Source organism: Rhinopithecus bieti, unplaced genomic scaffold (assembly GCF_001698545.2).
Source record: "Rhinopithecus bieti isolate Rb0 unplaced genomic scaffold, ASM169854v2 scaffold_49434, whole genome shotgun sequence".
NCBI classification, from domain to species: Eukaryota; Metazoa; Chordata; class Mammalia; order Primates; family Cercopithecidae; genus Rhinopithecus; species Rhinopithecus bieti.
This window is the reverse complement of record NW_016819387.1, coordinates 45462-63513: the sequence shown is the minus strand read 5'-3', so window position 1 is coordinate 63513 and position 18052 is coordinate 45462. Positions and strand designations below refer to the sequence as shown.

Below are 18052 nucleotides of genomic sequence, written 5' to 3'. Positions count from 1 at the left end.
GGAGGAGGACGGCAGACTCGGAAGGCGAGCGGAGACTCCGCGGGTCACGGCAGTGGCGGTGATGGCGGCGGGCCCGGGCACATGGACATGGGCGCCGAGGGCCCTGCCCGGCCCCGATGAGCACCGCGCTGCCGCAGCCTTCGCAGGCCAAGTGGCGCCACCGGCCTCCTCGCCTGTCCGGTTCCAGCGCGCCTACCCCGCCAGCACCTGCCCCGGCACAACTGGGACCATCGTGACCAGCCCGCCCACACCTGCTCCTCACCCACCTGCTCCACGTGACGGCAAGCCCACCCCACACGCCGCACACCTCTCCACCTGCGCCACCATGACCACAATGCCCCACCAGCCCCTCCCACCTGCCCCACATACCTGCTCCAGGTGACCAGCCTGCCCCACCTGCCACAGACACCTGCCCCGCACACCTCTTCCACGTTTCCAGCCTGCCCCACCCGCCCCTCACACCTGCCCCCACGTGATCAGCCTGGCCTACCTGCCCCGCACACCTGATCCACATACCTGCCCCAGGTGACCAGCCTGCCCCACCTGCCCCGCACACCTGCCCCTGGTGACCCACCCAGCCTCACCTGGCCTGGCCCTGCGCGGCACACACCGGCCCCACCTCCCTTTTCTTTGTGGCAGCCCTGCCTCCTACTGGTTCCCCTGTGCAGCCCTGCCCCTGCCCTGCCTTCATCCTGGCTCCCCCCACCCACCTGTCCTGGAGAAGCCTGGGGGTGGGTGGGCACCTGTGGTCACCAGGAACCCCCCCACGTCCTGAGGGCCAGTTCCAGTATGACCTGAGCACTGAGGAGCCAGGGGTGGGCAGCCTGCTGGAGGCCATGATGCCAGAGGTCAGCGTGGCTGTGTGGTGACCCAGGGGGACCGTGGAGTTACCTGTGCAGGCTCCTCTCCCAGTCCTCCCTCTTTCTCTTGCCTTTTCCCTAAGGACCTGCTCCTTCTGCCCCCTTCCTGTCAGGCTCCCTTTGGGGAGGCTGCCGTGGCTTGCCAGCCCATATTTTTCTGTAAGCTGCTCATAGTTTCTTGCCACACAGAGCAGCCTCCTCAGGCTCCAAAACACTGGGAGCCCAGGGCAGAGCTCACAGATGCCCTACGGGGCTGTTGCCATCCAGCACCTCCTGTGTCCCGCCCTCGTGTCAGTGGGGCATAGACTTCCCTGCCCACTAGCTTCCCAACGCACTGCACTCTTCCCCATTGGAGCTCCCGAGTGTCCCCCAGGGACTCGCAGCTCAGTGTTCAGACCCTTGGAGGAGCTCCTTGTTGCGTTGTGAGGCACTTTTCTCCTAAGGAGCTTTGCGGGTTTAGGAACTGGACCCCAGTCTTGGTGTCCCAGGTATGTCAGGGCATTGCATGTGCTCTGGGTGCGTCTTTGGCCTGGGGGCTGTCCCAGCAGCGTCTGGGCTGCCCTTGGTCAACTGAATGGCCCTCAAAGGCAAGGGGGTCACTGCTGCTTGTTTGGTTGGTTAAGAAGAAAAAGGGAGGGAAAGCTTTGTGACTCTCGGGTTGGCTTTCGTGGCTAAACTCTGGTTTCACATTGGGATTTGGAGCCATGAGGTTGACTTCAGGTTTTGTCATTTTGCACGTATTTTCTGAATGCATAAAAGAAAAGTGATGCTGTTCATCGTGATGTCAGAGAAATATGTTGACGTATGTTTTCTTCTGAAAAATATGGTAGTTGTGTTTTTATGTGGTAAAAGCTGAAGTCAAGTGGTTTCCAGGTTTAAGTAACTCAGCAGGACACGCTGCCGCCTGAGGAGGCTTTGGGCGGATGCTCCCAGGGCTGCGGCGGGCCTGGCGTTCAGCTCTCACTGTGGCCCCACGCCGCCTGCTGGGGATTGTGGTGCTGAGAGGCGAGGATGAGTGAGCCCGGCACCTGGTGTGATCTGGTCGTGGAGAAGGACAGCAAACAGGCTTTTTTTTTTTTTGACACGGAGTTTCCTTCTTGTTGCCTAAGCTAGAGCGCAGTGGCGGGATCTTGGCTCACTGCAACCTCCTCCTCCCGGACTCAAGCGATTCTCCTGCCTCAGCCTCCCGAGTAGCTGGGATTACAGGCATGCGCCACCATGCCCAGCTAATTTTGTATTTTTGGTAGAGATGGGGGGTTTCTCTATGTTGGTCAGGCTGGTCTTGAACTCCCGACCTCAGTTGATCCGCCCGCCTCTGCTTCCCAAAGTACTGGGATTACAGGCGTGAGCCACCGCGCTTGACTGCAAACAGGCATTTTTTAGGGCAGTTTGGTGAGTGCTGGGTTAATGGTATGGTCAGGACGCATTCAACCAGTATCTTTTTTTTTTTTCTTGAGATGGAGTCTCACTTTGTCGCCCAGGCTGGAGTGCAGTGGTGCTATCTCGGCTCACTGCAAGCTCCACCTCCTGGATTCACGCCATTCTCCTGCCTCAGCCTCCCAAGTAGCTGGGACTACAGGCGCCTGCCACCACGCCTGGCTGATTTTTTGTATTTTAGTAGAGACGGGGTTTCACCGTGTTAGCCAGGATGGTCTCGATCTCCTGACCTCGTGATCCGCCCGCCTCAGCCTCCCAAAGTGCTGAGATTACAGGCGTGAGCCACCGCGCCCGGCCTCAACCAGTATCTTTTAAGCATCTGCTGTGTGCCAGAGATTGCCCTGGGCACAGGACATTCTAGAACTCGGTGACAGAAGAGCCACTTGCTTGGCCTAGGAGCATCACAGGAAGCCTTCGCAGAGGCAGAGAGGAGAGTGTGGGGGTGTTGGTGGCAGAAAGTGTTTCTCTAGAAACACTGCAACACGCAGAGGCTGGAGCTGCAGGACCTATCTGGGATGACAGGGGCAGGAGGTGGGGTGTAGCTGACCTCTGTGGTACTTGTCCTGTGTGCAGACGCTGCCAGAGGGCCTGTCTGCATGCCAGGGGGCCGAGTTCCATGTTGTAGGGGGTGCGGTGGGGTGGCACCAAGTGGCACAGGCAGGTTAGATGTACTTTTTTTTTTTTTTTTTTGAGACGGAGTTTCACTCTGTCGCCCAGGCTGGAGTGCAGTGGCCGGATCTCAGCTCACTGCAAGCTCCGCCTCCCAGATTTATGCCATTCTCCTGCCTCAGCCTCCCGAGTAGCTGGGACTACAGGCGCCCGCCACCTCACCCGGCTAGTTTTTTGTATTTTTTAGTAGAGATGGGGTTTCACCGTGTTAGCCAGGATGGTCTCGATCTCCTGACCTCGTGATCTGCCCGTCTCGGCCTCCCAAACTGCTGGGATTACAGGCTTGAGCCACCGCGCCCGGCAGATGTACTTTTTAGGAGGAAGTGGTCAGAGACCAAGGGCAATGGCGGTGAGCATGGGGCTGAGGTCACCTGACGGTGGTGGCCTGACCCCTGTGGTGGAGGAGAGGCAGGAATGGAGCTGCAAGAGTGGGTCCAGGAGTGTCCTCACCTGTGGGGAGGCCGAGAGCTCGTTGTAGGCGCAGGGCACACCTGACTGGCAGGACACAGCCGCGCCGCAGAGGGAGATAGAGTCCCAGTGGTGATTTGGTAGAGTTGGGGCTGGCTGGGGCATAGGGACGGGTGGGTTTGTTGTGTGCACTTTTTACTGCACATAAAAGGCATTACTGGGGAAGAATAGATTTCTTCTCTCTTTCCTGGAAAAGCCGAGTGACTTAGACTGTGGAATAGAAATAAAGGTCGAGCGCCGTTCATGCGAGTGTCAAGATCTTCCAGGTTACAAGTGCACATACCCCAGGGGGAGTCACTGTCTTTGAAGCGCCTGGGTGAGGCTGTTCACTTTGTCCGTTCTGGCTTTCGTTGCTTCTTAAATGAGGCTCCTTCTGTTGCAGAGGTGACCACAGTGACAGTGGCCAACGTGGGGGCTGCTGCAGACAATGTCTTCACCACGTCTGTGGCCAACGCGGCGTCCATCTCAGGACATGTTCTGGTAAGCTGCTCTGAAGGGCATAAGCTGCTCTGAGGGCCATAGCCCAGTGTGAGTGGTGCCACGCTGGGGGCCTTGGGCTTCCCTGAGGCTCTCCTGGGGTTCAGCCCATGGTGCGTGTCTGCTCTGTGAGCTGGGGAGGGAGGCACTGGCTCGCTCTGCTCTCAGAAGCCTTTAGGCTGTGCTGGGGTGGGAGAACTTAGAGCTGAGGCAGAAGCTGCCTCACAAGGTGGGGTGAAGAGTCACACCTCATCAGATGGGCTGGTGGCCTGCATCGGGTGGGGACTCCCAGCTCCTGACCCAGCCCAGGCTGCCGTCCGCCCACAGTTCAGCCTCTGCCCGAGGCCCGGCGCTGCCTGCGCTCCTTGCTCCTGTAGCTGCAGGGCCAGCTAAAAGAAGCGGGGCGTTTCCCTCCCCCATATCCTGTTCTCATAGCGTTTATGGCGCAGTCTCCCACCCTCCTTCATTCTGCACGCCTGACTGCCCTCTGCTTAGGAAACTGCTGAAAGCCAATTATGTTTCAGATAGTGTCTCTGCCACCTTCAGAGCCCTTTCGTGATCATGTTGTATCAGCTTGTTTTATGTGTTGTATGTGGGGCCTTCGGCGACCTGGGGACATTGGGTCAACCAGGACAGGCAACCTTGTTTCCAAGTGGCAGATGCCGGGGTGGGTCCAGTCTCCAGAAAGGGGTTTTCCCTGGGACCACTGGCACCTGTTACTTGTAGTCTTTTCAGCCTTGGTCACGCACCTGGGACATCATCCTCATATACCTGAAAGCAGAGTGGTTGTTTGTTTGTTTTGTTTTTGAGACGGAGTCTTGCTCTGTCACCTAGCCTGGAGTGCGGTAGTGCGATCTCGGCTCATTGCAACCTCTGCCTCCTGGGTTCAAGCCATTCTTGTGCCTCAGCCTCCTGAGGAGCTGGGATTATAGGTGTGTGCCACCATGCCAAGCTAAGTTTTGTAATTTTAGTAAAGATAGGTCACCATGTTGTCCAGGCTGGCCTCAAACTCCTGACCTTAGGTGATCTGCCCGCCTTGGCCTCCCAAATTGCTGGCGTGAGCCACCACACCCGGCCAGAAATCAGAGTTATTGTTAGAATGGCAGCAAACAGAAAACTTGTGAAGGACTTCAGTAAAAACATAAGAAACTTGGAAACTTCCTTCCCTCCCTCCCTCCCTTCCCTCCCTCCATTCCTTCCTTCCTTCCTTTTTGACAGAGTCTTGCTCTGTTGCCCAGACTGGAGTGCAGTGGAGTGATCTCAGCTCACTGCAACCTCCACCTCCTGGGTTCGCCATGTTGTCCAGGTCGTCTCAAACTCCTGACCTCAGGTAGCTACCACCTCGGCCTCCCAATGTGCTGGGATTACGGCATGAGGCACTGCTCCCAGCCCAGAAACTTGGTTTATTTCTGATGGGTGTGAGAACACACACAGGCTGACCCATGGCCATGCGGTGATCTGTGCTTTCAGTCAGGCTGCTCCTTCCTGGCAGCGGGGTCTGGGCGCCTCATTTCCTAGGAAGGGCTGAAACCCAAGGCACCTGCGGGTGCCTGGAACATGCTGACATGGAGCGGCGGTATCCTGCAAGTGCCTGCAGAGGCCGAGGCTAGTCTTCTCCCCTCCAGGCCAGGAAGACCAGAGACTGGTGTGTTCCTGTTTAGAAACTGACAACAAAGCGGGACACGGTCTGAAATAACTGTATGTTCCCTTCCTAAGAAAAATACTCTGTGACTCTTAAACAGACACGAGACATTGCCTTTCTCCTGTGAAGAGCTGCTGGTCTTTGGTGACTCAGGCACAGTGGTAGGACCCCCATTGTGAGGTGTTGGCCCTTGGGCCTCCGTGAGCCCAGGCGCCAGGCATGTGTGTCGGGGAACCCTCAACTGCATGAGAACCTTCTCCTCAAGTGCCCTGATTCGACAGTGACATTTTCAGATGTAAGAAACAGTTGTCAGCCGAGCACGGTGGCTCACGCCTGTAATCCCAGTACTTTGGGAGGCCGAGGTGGGCGGATCACGAGGTCAGGAGATCGAGACCATCCTGGCTAACACGGTGAAACCCCGTCTCTACTAAAAATACAAAAAATTAGCTGGGCTTGGTGGCAGGTGCTTGTAGTCCCAGCTACTCGGGAGGCTGAGGCAGAAGAATGGTGTGAACCCGGGAGGTGGAGCTTGTAGTGAGCCAAGATGGCACCACTGCACTCCAGCCTCAGGACAGAGTGAGACTCCGTCTCCAAAAAAAAAAAGAAAAAAAAAAAGAAACAGTTGTCTTCTCGCTTTGCCTCGTTTGGTTTTGTATTCAGAATTAAAACCTTGGGGCACCCAGAACGCTGGGTTCGGGGAGGCCCCTGGAAGTCTCTGGTCTGCCCACTGCTGGGGCAGAGCCTGCAGACCAGAGTTTGTCAGATGACTTGAGGCCCCGGTCTCCAGTCGCCATCTGGAAGGGGCTCTGGAGGGTGGTCCTGCACAAGGCCTCGTCTGTGGTGGCCAGCGCGGTCTGTTGGAGACCCTGCATGAGGACGGTGACCTTGTGGGAGCTGCTCAGGCAGAAGTCAGGGTGTTTCCTATCCGTGGAGCACATGTCTTCTTTCCTTTTGACAAGTGATGGCAGGCATTTTCCTCAGCACCACACAGACTTCGGCACTGCCTGCTCTTGTTCTTGGCTCTGTTTTTGAGTCTTTGAGAGATACCTTTGGAGAAGATATGGGGTGCCTAGGCGAACGTCCCTTCTTGGTGAGAACAGCCATAGAGCCCTGCTGGAGGACGGCCCAGCTGGGCTCAGTGACATGCCTCGTGTCATGCTCGGACGTGACCTGACGGAGCGTTTTTTCCTTCTAGTCTGGTAGGACGGCCCTTCAGATCGGGGACAGCCTGAACACCGAAAAAGCCACACTGATTGTCGTCCACACAGATGGGAGCATCGTGGAGACCACCGGGCTGAAGGGCCCGGCAGCTCCCCTCACCCCAGGTACAGCAGTGCCTGCTCCCCAGGCCTGGGCAAAACATGTTTCAGAATAGCTAGAATTTATTTCAGGAATTTATTTAGTTCTTTTTGTGGTAAATTTGGAATATCAAATATTAATGGATTTTAAGTAGAAGCAGTGGAATTTTCCTGGCGGAGAAGAGTTTTCCCGCCGTTGAAGGAGGTGGTGCTTCCGGGGAGGTGGGTGTCTGTGAGGTGAGTGCATGCTGTATGTACTTCTTGGCGTCCGGCCTCTCACTTTCACACACTTTCTCTGCCCAAGGTCCTCAGTCTCCTCCAACCCCTCTGGCTCCCGGCCAAGAAAAAGGTGGAACTAAATACAACTGGGACCCCTCTGTGTACGACAGTGAGCTGCCCGTGCGGTGCCGGAACATCAGTGGCACTCTGTACAAGAACAGGCTTGGCTCAGGTGAGGGCTGCCGCTTCAGACTCCAAAGTTGTATTTCCCTTTGTAGCCCCCCTAGGATAAATTGGGGGCTGAGAAAGATAAAAATCGTGGCACCTAGAACTAGTTAGGAAGACAGGGCCGGACGCGGTGGCTCACGCCTGTAATCCCAGCACTTTGGGAAGCTGAGGCAGGCAGATCAAGGGGTCAGGAGATTGAGACCATCCTGGCTAACACGGCGAAACCCCGTCTCTACTAAAAATACAAAAAATTAGCCGGGCGTGGTGGCGGCACCTGTAGTCCCAGCTACTTGGGAGGCTGAGGCAGGAGAATGGCGTGAACCCGGGTGGCGGAGCTTGCAGTGAGCCGAGATGGAGCCACTGCACTCCAGCCTGGGCAACAGCGAGACTCCGTCTCAAAAAGAAAAAAACAACAAGACAGAAGGTGCAAGTGACACCCAGTTCCTGTGAACTAGAGCTGAGGCCTGGGAGAGGCACTAGGCAGGGCTGGGCCTGGGAACCCTTTAGGGGTGAAAAACCATCGTGACCTACGGGATAGGAGACAAGCAAGAAGGAGTGGGAGGGAGGCAGGGCTGGGACGTGTTTCTCAAGTTGCCAGGTCAGCTTGGGACTTGTAGACAAAGGCTCTGGAAGTGGGTACTAGAGGTGCTCAGTGTGGGACCTGATCGAGCCTGCAGTGCCTGCGGACAGTGGCTGGAGAGATCACGTAGGGGATCAGAGGCACAGGCTGCAAAGGCAGATCCGTGGTGGCCCTATCAGGGCCAAGTACACGGGTGGGTGAGATCACACAAGCTGCTGGGGTACTGGTGCTGGTGGAACGGCGGAGGAGGTCCCAGGAGGGAGGCGACAGCAGAGGCGACGTTCCTACCTGCTGTCATCGTGACTGCTGCTCTTCCTTGCAGGCGGCCGTGGACGGTGCATCAAGCAGGGGGAGAACTGGTACAGTCCCACCGAGTTTGAGGCCATGGCAGGAAGAGCCAGCAGTAAGGACTGGAAAAGAAGCATTCGCTACGCAGGCCGACCCCTGCAGTGCCTCATCCAGGTATCGTCCGTGCATCCTCACCTGTGCTCCACACGCAGCTTGGATGCGGGATCTCCGAGGTGGCCCAGTCAGAGGGAGGGCACAGGCCCCGGGGTCAGACACACGGGGTTTGCAGCCTCCACCTCGTGTCTGTGTGGCCTTGGATGAGTGACTGACCCTCTCGTATTTCAGTTTCTGGATTTTTCTATTGGGAATGATGATGATCGTGGCCCTGTGAGGATTGCTGGGAGAAGTACATGAGGTCACAGTGCCTGGCACAGAGCAGCTGCAGGAAGGGGGCGTGTCAAATACACAAAAAATGAAAACAGTGGAAGTTAAGATAATCGTTCCTGTTTGAATGCGTGTGACCCTTTCAAAGTCGCCTAACCTCTCTTAGACTTCTAATTTCTATTCCAGTTCAGCTCCTTGTGTGTTTTTTTTTTTTGAGACGGAGTCTCGCTCTGTCGCCCAGGCTGGAGTACAGTGGCCGGATCTCAGCTCACTGCAAGCTCCGCCTCCCGGGTTCACGCCATTCTCCTGCCTCAGCCTCCCGGGTAGCTGGGACTGCAGGCGCCGCCACCTCGCCCGGCTAGTTTTCGTAGTTTTTTGTAGAGACGGGGTTTCACCGTGTTAGCCAGGATGGTCTCGATCTCCTGACCTCGTGATCCGCCCGTCTCGGCCTCCCAAAGTGCTGGGATTACAGGCTTGAGCCACCGTGCCCGGCCCCTTGTGTGTTGTTAAGGAAGCAATTCTTCTAGGGCCTTTTGCAAATCTTGAAAGGAAAGAGATAGGTTCTGCCACCAATAATGGCACTGTGAAAAGGAGAAGTCTCTGGAAATTACTGGTTGTTGTTTGCTTCTTTTTTGGAGACAGAGTCTCACCGTGTTGCCCAGACTGGAGTGCAGTGGCTTGATCTTGGCTCACTGCATCCTCCGCCTCCCAGGCTCAGAGGATTGTCCTGCCTCAGCCTCCCAGGTAGCTAGGATTACAGGCGCCCGTCACCACACCCGGCTTTTTTTTTTTTTCAGTAGAGATGGGGTTTCACCCTGTCGGCCAGGCTGGTCTCGAACTCCCGACCTCAAGTGAGCCATCCACCTCGGCCTCTCAAAGTGCTGGGATTACAGGCGTGAGCCACAGTACCTGGCCCAATTTTTGTTTGTAATGGAGATCGGGTTTCACCAGACTGGCCAGGCTGGTCTCGAACTCCCCACCTCAAGTGAGCTGCCCGCCTCGGCCTCTCAAAGTGCTGGGATTACAGGCACGAGCCACCATGCCCGGCCCTCATTTCTCAGAATTTTTGTCTTTATGAGGTTGGACACGGTGGCTTACTCCAGTAATCCCAGCACTTCGGGAGGCCGAGGTGGGCTGATTGCTTGAGGCCAGGAGTTCGAGACCAGCCTGGCCAACATGGCAAAACCTCATCTCTACTAAAAATACAAAAATTAGCCGGGTGTCGTGGCACAAGCCTGTAATCCCAGCTTCTTGGGAAGCTAAGGCACGAGAATCGCTTGCGCCAGGGAGGCAGAGGTTGCAGTGAGCCGAGAACGTGCCACTGCACTCCAGCCTGGGCAACCCAACAAGACTGTCTCAAAAAAAAAAAAAAAGAGTTTTTGTATTTATGAATGACAGGTAAATGGTAGAAGTGGTTGAAATCTTCTATTATTGAATGATTCACATTTAGGGGCTGACTTTCTAATGCGTGGTGCTTCTTTTTACATTTCAGGACGGGATCTTAAACCCTCACGCTGCCTCTTGCACCTGTGCTGCCTGCTGCGACGACATGACCTTAGTAAGTTGCCAGCATGTCTGGAGCAGGAGCACTTGGTGGGGCTGGGGGTGGCTGAGTGGGTCCCACAGCCCTTGGCCCCTTGGCTGTTTCCCTCTTGCCCTCTGCCTTGGAGAGGGATACTGTTCTCGCTTCTCCTGGGCTGCTCTGTCCCCTGCTCCCTGATACACCACAATGAAACCTGATGTCTCGATGCGGGGGCACGTGGTTGGCCCCCAAGATGTTGCTCAAAGAACATTTATGGAAATCTTAAGTAATGAAAAGCGGTTATAATGTCACCGCCTTAACTCTAAAACTAAACATATACACTTTTCCTTGTATGTGTGCTGTTAGATATTCTGCATTTTATAACGTGTCAGAAAAATGCTACTGTAAACTTATTCATGAATAGAGCTTTTAATGTCTTTTTGACGTATTTCTTTATTCTGAATTTTTTTTTTTTTTTTTTTTTTTTTTTTGAGACGGAGTCTCGCTCTGTCACCCAGACTGGAGCGCAGTGGCCAGATCTCAGCTCACTGCAAGCTCCGCCTCCCGGGTTCACGCCATTCTCCTGTCTCAGCCTCCCGAGTAGCTGGGACTACAAGCGCCCGCCTCGTCGCCCGGCTGGTTTTTTGTATTTTTTTTTAGTAGAGACGGGGTTTCACCGTATTAGCCAGGATGGTCTCGATCTCCTGACCTCGTGATCCGCCCGTCTCGGCCTCCCAAAGTGCTGGGATTACAGGCTTGAGCCACCGCGCCCGGCCCTATTCTGAATTCTTAACTATTTGACAAAGACCCAAAATAATTTTCTTTTTCTTTTTTTTTGAGACGGTGTCTCATTCTGTCGCCCAGGGTGGAGTGCAGTGGCGCGATCTCGGCTCACTGCAACCTCCACCTCCAGATTCAAGCAATTCTCCCGCCTCAGCCTCCCGAGTAGCTGGGATTACAGGCGTGAGCCACCAAGCCCGGCTAATTTTTGTATTATTAGTAGAGATGGGGTTTTGCCATGTTGGTCAGGCTGGTCTCAAACTCCTGACCACCGGTGATCTGCCCGCCTCGGCCTCCGAAACTGTTGAGATTACAGGCGTGAGCCACTGCACCTCAAAAAAAAAAAAAAAAAACCATGGAGAGACCTACCGTGTTCTTGGGGTGAAACAGTAAACGTCCTAGAATTGTCTAGTTCGTATATAGATTTCATGTGATTCTAGTGGAAAAAACAATTTTGTGAATGTAAAATAATTTTGAAGTTGATTTGGAAAAGCCAGTAGGTGAGACTCTTAGAGATGCTGGAGGAGTAAAAGAGCCGGGAGGAGGTGTCGGTCCCCTTTGGGCTGTGAGGAGGCGTCGGTCCCATTGGCAGTTGAGCCTGCGGGTAGATCATTTGCAGGGGCTCCAACGCTGAAGTACTTCGATGTCAGTCTAGGAAGTCATGAACAGGGTCTGTCTGTGGAAGGTACTGAAAAAAATGCTAAAGAAAGAGACCAGAGAAGATTGAAATACATCAGCAGACATCCTGTGTCCGTGGATTAGAAGACTCAATATAGTAAAGATGTGACTTTTTCTCAAGTTGGTTCATAGGTTTAACACAATTACTATCAAAATCCCAGCGGGATTCTTTTTAGATGCAGACAAGCTGATTCTAAAATTTATATAGAAAGGTAAAGGAAATTTAAAAAGCCAAAACAGTTTTGAAATAAACATTTAAATGGTTGGAATCACATTGCGGGGTTTTAAGACTTACTAGCTCGTGACAGTAATCAAGACAGTGTGGCATTGGCAGAAGCAGAGACCCCCAAATCTGGGTCAGACTAGAGTGTCGTAGACTCCAGCAAATGGCCTTGGAGCGACTGGACGTTCATCGGCAGAGACAAAGGATGACCTGAACTTCACACTTGATACAAAAATGAATTCAAAATGGGTGACAGATCTAAAGTAAAAGGTAAAACTATAACATTTTTAGGAGAAAGCACATTGGAAAATCTTCCTGACCTAGAGTTAGAACTAGGATTTCTTAGATTGGACTTTATCACATTTTAAAACTTTTGGCTTCCACTTGGGGAATGGTGGTGTGATAAGCTCAGTGGACCAACTCTCCAGAGAAATAACTAGTGAAAACTGTGAAAAAATAACCCTTTAAGGTCTCCGGAAATTGTCCTAGGTGCATATAGCAAATAAAGAAACATCCAAGAAAATGTCCTGAGTCTTGGAAAGAGCAGTGAGGATTGTGACATTTAAGCTAGGACCAGCTCCTTCCCTCCCTTTCTGCCCCCAACTCCCTATGGAGGAGGCTCCATTCGGGGTGGTTGTGACCAAGAGAACAGGGTTCCCACTCCTTGCAGCTCCCGGTCAAGGGATGTGATATCTCACTGGGAGGGGCAGGCCACTAGCGGTTCTCAACCCCTTCAGCTCCAATTTGCAGTAGATTCCTGGGAAGTGTGACTGAAAATCTCTTCAGTCAGCCCCACTCAGAGGGCAGAGGCGTTACTCAGACATGGGAGGCCAAGTATAGGGAGGCCCCAATTTCCCTCAACCCAGATTGCCCATAGGGTGGAGCGTCCATGCGGTGAGAGGCTGCCGCCCCCCCTCACAGAGCCCGGCTGATGCAACAGAGTCCCTCTGATAGACTCAGGCACTGTTCCCGCCTCCAGGTCTGGAGTAGGGGCTCCGACATTCAGCCCCAAAGAGAGAGAGGCTGTAAGAACAGAGAGTTCCAAAGCCCTTCCCAAAGGAACTGACTTGATTTGAAACAGTATGGGGATGTTCAAGCCTAAAAGTGCCCTGGAAAACAATGGACATTTTGGTGGTAAGCAGTTAAGAGGAGGCCAGCAGTTCCGTTAGAGCAAGAAACTAAACTAGGTCAGCAGGTTTACCAGAGAGGCGAGGAAAGCCACAGCTAAGAACCCACCTGGGAAACAAGCCTTCAAGATCTAACCTCTTGGTAAAGAAGCCCTAATTTAATTGGCTCAGACGGTGGAGCGCTGTGTGCCCCAGGGCATTGTTGGGAGTAATGGAGCAGGCGGCTGGCAGTTAGCTGATTCTGACACTTGACTAAACCAACAGCTTAACAGAGATGAGGGAGAGAGACAGGCAAAATCCCCACCACCAGAGGTGACTGCACCCCCAGGGCTGAGCCCTCAGAGGAACGGCAGCCGAGGCCGCCCCAGGAGAACAGTTTCAGTTACACAGTCCAGCCCCATCCCTGAATAATAAACAAGCAGACAGCAGCAAGGAGCTGGGGGAAAGGAGAACAGCTTTCCACTGTTGCTACAGTATATCACCTGTGTGTCTGATTCTTAACAAAAGAGTCTAAGACATGCAAAGAACCATGAACCATACACAGGAGGAGAGCAACAGAAATAACCTGGAGAGGCCGGGATATTGGGTTTAACAGGCAAAAGCTTTAAAACAGCCATCCTCAGTATGTTCAGAGGACTAAAGAAAACCACAGCTAGAGACTGCATGGAAGGTCTGAAGACACTGTCTCCTCACTGGAGAATGTCAATGAAGAGATAGAAATTATTTAAAAAAAAAAATCGCTTGGGCGCGGTGGCTCTCTCGCCTGTAATCCCAGCACTTGGGGAGGCAGAGGCGGGCGGATCATGAGGTCAGGAGATTGAGACCATCCTGGCTAACATGGTGAAACCCCGTCTCTACTAAAAATGCAAAAAATTAGCTGGGCGTGGTGGCGGTGCCTGTAGTCCCAGCTGCTTGGGAGGCTGAGGCAGGAGAATGGCGTGAACCCGGGATGCAGAGCTTGCAGTGAGCCTAGATCGCGCCACTGCACTCCAGCCTGGGTAACAGCGTGAGATTCTGTCTTTCAAAAAAAAAAAAGTCAAATGGAAATTGTAGAATTGGAAAGAAGAATAACTGAATGAAAAATTCACTAGAGTTTCAACAGGTTTGAACTGACAGAAGAGACGTTCTGAGCATGTGTCCAGCAGCCTTGTGTGGTGCTGGGCTTGCGAGGGTCTCAGGTCGGAGGCGGGAGTGTCCCAGGCCCAGCTCCGTGAGGGTTTGGCCTCTTCCATGGGGAGATCTTTGGTGACTTTTACCGTTTTCTTTAATTGATCCCATGCCTCCTCCTGTCTGTTGCGGTGCTGCTGAAGCTATGCCCTTGTGCTGCCAACTTTCTCCTCTGTGGCTTCTTCTCATTCCTCCCTTGCTTGGCCCTGGCCCCCATCTATTTTCTGTCTTTTAGGAATTCCTAACCTTTTTTTTTCTTTTTTTGAGACGGATTCTCGCTCCGTCCCCCAGGCTGGAGTGCAGTGGCGCGATCTCTGCTAGCAAGCCCTGCCTCTGCTAGCAAGTCCTGCCTCTGCTAGCAAGCCCTGCCTCTGCTAGCAAGCCCTGCCTCCTAGGCACGCCCTTCTCCTGCCTCAGCCTCCCAGTAGCTGGGACTACAGGCACTCACCACCACGCCCGGCTAATTTTTTGCATTTTTAGTAGAGACGGGGTTTCACCATGTTAGCCAGGATGGTCTCAATCTCCTGACCTCGTGATCCACCCACCTCAGCCTCCCAAAGTGCTGGGATTACAGGCTTGAGCCGCTGCGCCCGGCCCTGAATTCCTGACCTTTAATCTGTCGATGACACTTTGTTATTTTGCTGCACTAGTATTCCTATGTTATTTTTTAAAGTATCCTTTCTGTCATGTTAAGGGATTTTTGGCCTAAAGAGGTGGGATTTTGGCCGGGCACGGTGACTCACACCTGTAATCCCAGCACTTTGAGAGGCTGAGGCTGGCGGATCACCTGAGGTCGGGAGTTTGAGATCAGCCTGACCAACATGGAGAAACCCCGTCTCTACTAAAAATACAAAAATTAGCCGGGCGTGGTGGTGCGTGCCTGTAATCCCAGCTACTCAGGAGGCTGAGGCAGGAGAATCATTTGAACCCAGGAGGCGGAGGTTGCAGTGAGCCGAGATCGCACCGCTGCACTCCAGCGTGGGCAACTAGAGTGAAACTCTGTCTAAAAAAAAAAAGAGGTGGGATTTTTAGGGGCGCTTACCATCTTAATGTGGTCTCACCATGTGACTCACACACCCCATGGTGCCCCCACGTAAGGAGTTGCAAGCGCAGCATAGCTTTTGCACACACCAACGCGGTGGCCTATCTCCTTTCTCCCCCAGAGTGGCCCAGTCAGGCTTTTTGTGCCTTACAAAAGGCGCAAGAAGGAGAACGAGCTGCCCACAACTCCCGTGAAGAAGGACTCCCCCAAGAACATCACGTTGCTTCCGGCCACCGCGGCCACCACCTGTGAGTCTGAGAAAACGTGGCTCTGGTTCACTGAGGGGACCTGAGTGCATCGCCTTCTCTCGTCACCACTCCCACGGCCACGTGGGATTCTCATTTCTAAAGCACATCGCGTGGCCGGAGGGATGTCGACGCCTTCATGCTCCTTTGCAGTGCGGCCCCCGGGTGGGAAGGGCCGTCCCAGTGCCCAGCTCTGTCTTACTTCCCTGGGATCTGGGCGCTGTCGGCCTCGTCCCGGGCTGTTTCCCAGTGTCAGTGAGCACAGCCGAGTGCCCAGCACACGCTCGGGGGACGTTTCCTGACAAGGGTGTCCTTGGTGAGGGATTCTCAGTGCGCTGGATGAGGGCTGCACAGAACTCTGGCGGGGCTGGAGGGCAGCATCAGGATCCAGGCTCACTGCAGCCTTGACCTCTTAGTCTCAGGCACTCCTCCCACTTCAGACTCCCAAGTAGCTGGGACCACAGGCACATGCCACCATGCCCAGCTAATGTTTTTATTTTTTTGTACAGACAGGATTTAAACGGGGAGAGGTAGCAATAGGAGAAAATGTCTTTGTAACAGGCTTTTGTTAACTAATGTAAGTCTGGGTTTTTGCTTTTATAGAGCAAGGTCTTTCTAAAACACCCTGTCGGCTCCTTCTCGAGGCCCTGGGTGGTGGGTGCGGGAAGAGTCCCACAGCAGCAGAGTCTCAAGATCTGTCGCCAGGATTTTTTTTTGAGCTGAAGAGGCAGCCTTGCTGTGGGACATGGCTGCTTTTTACCTTCAGCTTGGATTAAAGACTTTTTCTTAATTTGAGCCACAAAGTATTTAAAAATCATTGGAAGTTTTATTTTATGTTTGTTTTCTGGCTGGGCAGCACGTTTCCATGCTGGGGAACACAGTTTAAACAGTGAACAATTGGTGGTGGCAAGTTGCCATCCTGGCCATCCTGGTTTTCTCCTCTGAGGTCTTCTCCAAGGTCTGGGATTTCCCACGTGTCCTTCACATGGAAGGGTACGGTTACCATTGCCTGCACTTCAGCCCAGGCCCCCTCAAGGATTGGTGCCTGCGGGTGGCACAGGACCTGTGTGCCGTGGGTGCCATTGCCTGGCTGCGTGAAATGTGCTTCTGCCTTTCCAGTCACCGTGACCCCTTCGGGACAGATCACAACCTCGGGGGCACTGACCTTTGACCGGGCATCCACAGTAGAGGCCACTGCTGTCATATCCGAGAGTCCGGCCCAGGGTGACGTCTTCGCAGGAGCCACAGGTGAGCTGCTCCAGTGCCTGCCTGACATGTCCTCAGCATATCCTTGACCATGACATCACATCCCCAGTGCCATATTGGGCTTCGTAGGCTGCTGGGTACCTCGAGAGGGACCTTGAACCAGGCGTTTGTTGGTGGGGACGGCGTGTGAGCCACGTCAGTTGGGCGGTGCAGTGTGGGTGGGGTTGGCGTGTGGCAGTGGGTTACTTGTGACAGACGCCAGGACCGGCAAAGCTGAAAATACTCTGTCTGCCGGCTTCTGCTTCTGACTACAGTTGTGCAACAGAAGTGCAGCCTAGCCGGATGTGTGCTGGAGAATATTCTAGTAGCCACACTGAGGAAAATAAAGGAAAGAGCTACAACTGATTTTTATAATCTATTTTATTTTAACTGATATAGCCCCAATCCTATGTCAACAATTCAGGCTTGCCACCTTTCAGGGACTCAGTAGCCGTGTGTGGCCATAAGCTACTATGTGTACTGAATGGCGCAGCCTTAGAGTGTGATATTTAGGGTCTGCTGTGCGGACATTCGTCCCAAGGTTCCCTGTCCCTTTTCTCGCCAACAGTCCAAGAGGCCAGTGTGCAGCCCCCATGCAGGGCCAGCCATCCTGAGCCTCACTATCCTGGCTATCAGGACAGCTGCCAGATCGCACCGTTTCCAGAAGCTGCGTTGCCAACGTCACATCCCAAAATAGGTAGGTTTGAAAGAATTCCCACATGTACAGGTTATTGTCCTCAGAACTGCTTCCTATGAAAGAATTTCTAGGTGCAATGGGATTCGTTTTGGTTTGTTTTGTTGTTGTTGTTGTTTTTTTTTTTTTTTTTTTTGAGACGGAGTCTCGCTCTGTCGCCTGGACTGGAGCACAGTGGCCAGATCTCAGCTCACTGCAAGCTCCACCTCCCGGGTTTACGCCATTCTCCTGCCTCAGCCTCCCGAGTAGCTGGGACTACAGGCGCCCGCCACCTCGCCCGGCTAGTTTTGTATTTTAGTAGAGACGGGGTTTCACCGTGTCAGCCAGGATGGTCTCAATCTCCTGACCTTGTGATCCGCCCGTCTCGGCCTCCCAAAGTGCTGGGATTACAGGCTTGAGCCACCGCGCCTGGCCTGTTGTTGTTATTGATGCATTAGATCAGTGGCTGGCAAATTGTGGCCTACTGCCTATGTTTGTAAATAAAGTTTTATTGACACACAGCCACTTCCATTCATGTGTGTGCTGTGGAAGCTGCTTTTGGTACAACAGCAGGGCACACCCCTAGAAACCAATTGGCCTGTGAAGCCTGAAGTTTTTTCTGGTGAGTTTGCTGTTATCCTCTTGAAAGTAGACACCCCCAGTGGCAGGTGTTGGTCTCCCCAGTGCTGGCATGGGCATTCGGTGTCTGGTGAAAGAAAGAAAAACCAAGATTGGTATCACATGTGGCCTAAATCTTTTTTTTTTTTTGAGGCGGAGTCTCGCTCTGTCACCCAGGCTGG

At 53.5% G+C, this 18052-nt stretch overlaps 1 protein-coding gene across 1 annotated transcript in view; it reads left to right on the top strand.

Annotated features, from left to right (window-relative positions):
• The window catches only part of DEAF1 (DEAF1 transcription factor), a 48616-nt gene that overhangs the window by 948 nt on the left and 29616 nt on the right, over positions 1 to 18052 (top strand). Inside the window, 9 exon segments of the mRNA XM_017858938.1 lie at positions 2 to 146; positions 3817 to 3914; positions 6749 to 6878; positions 7156 to 7302; positions 8201 to 8340; positions 10043 to 10108; positions 15211 to 15337; positions 16454 to 16582; positions 17148 to 17276. Coding sequence (XP_017714427.1) covers positions 2 to 146; positions 3817 to 3914; positions 6749 to 6878; positions 7156 to 7302; positions 8201 to 8340; positions 10043 to 10108; positions 15211 to 15337; positions 16454 to 16582; positions 17148 to 17276 — 1111 coding nt within the window.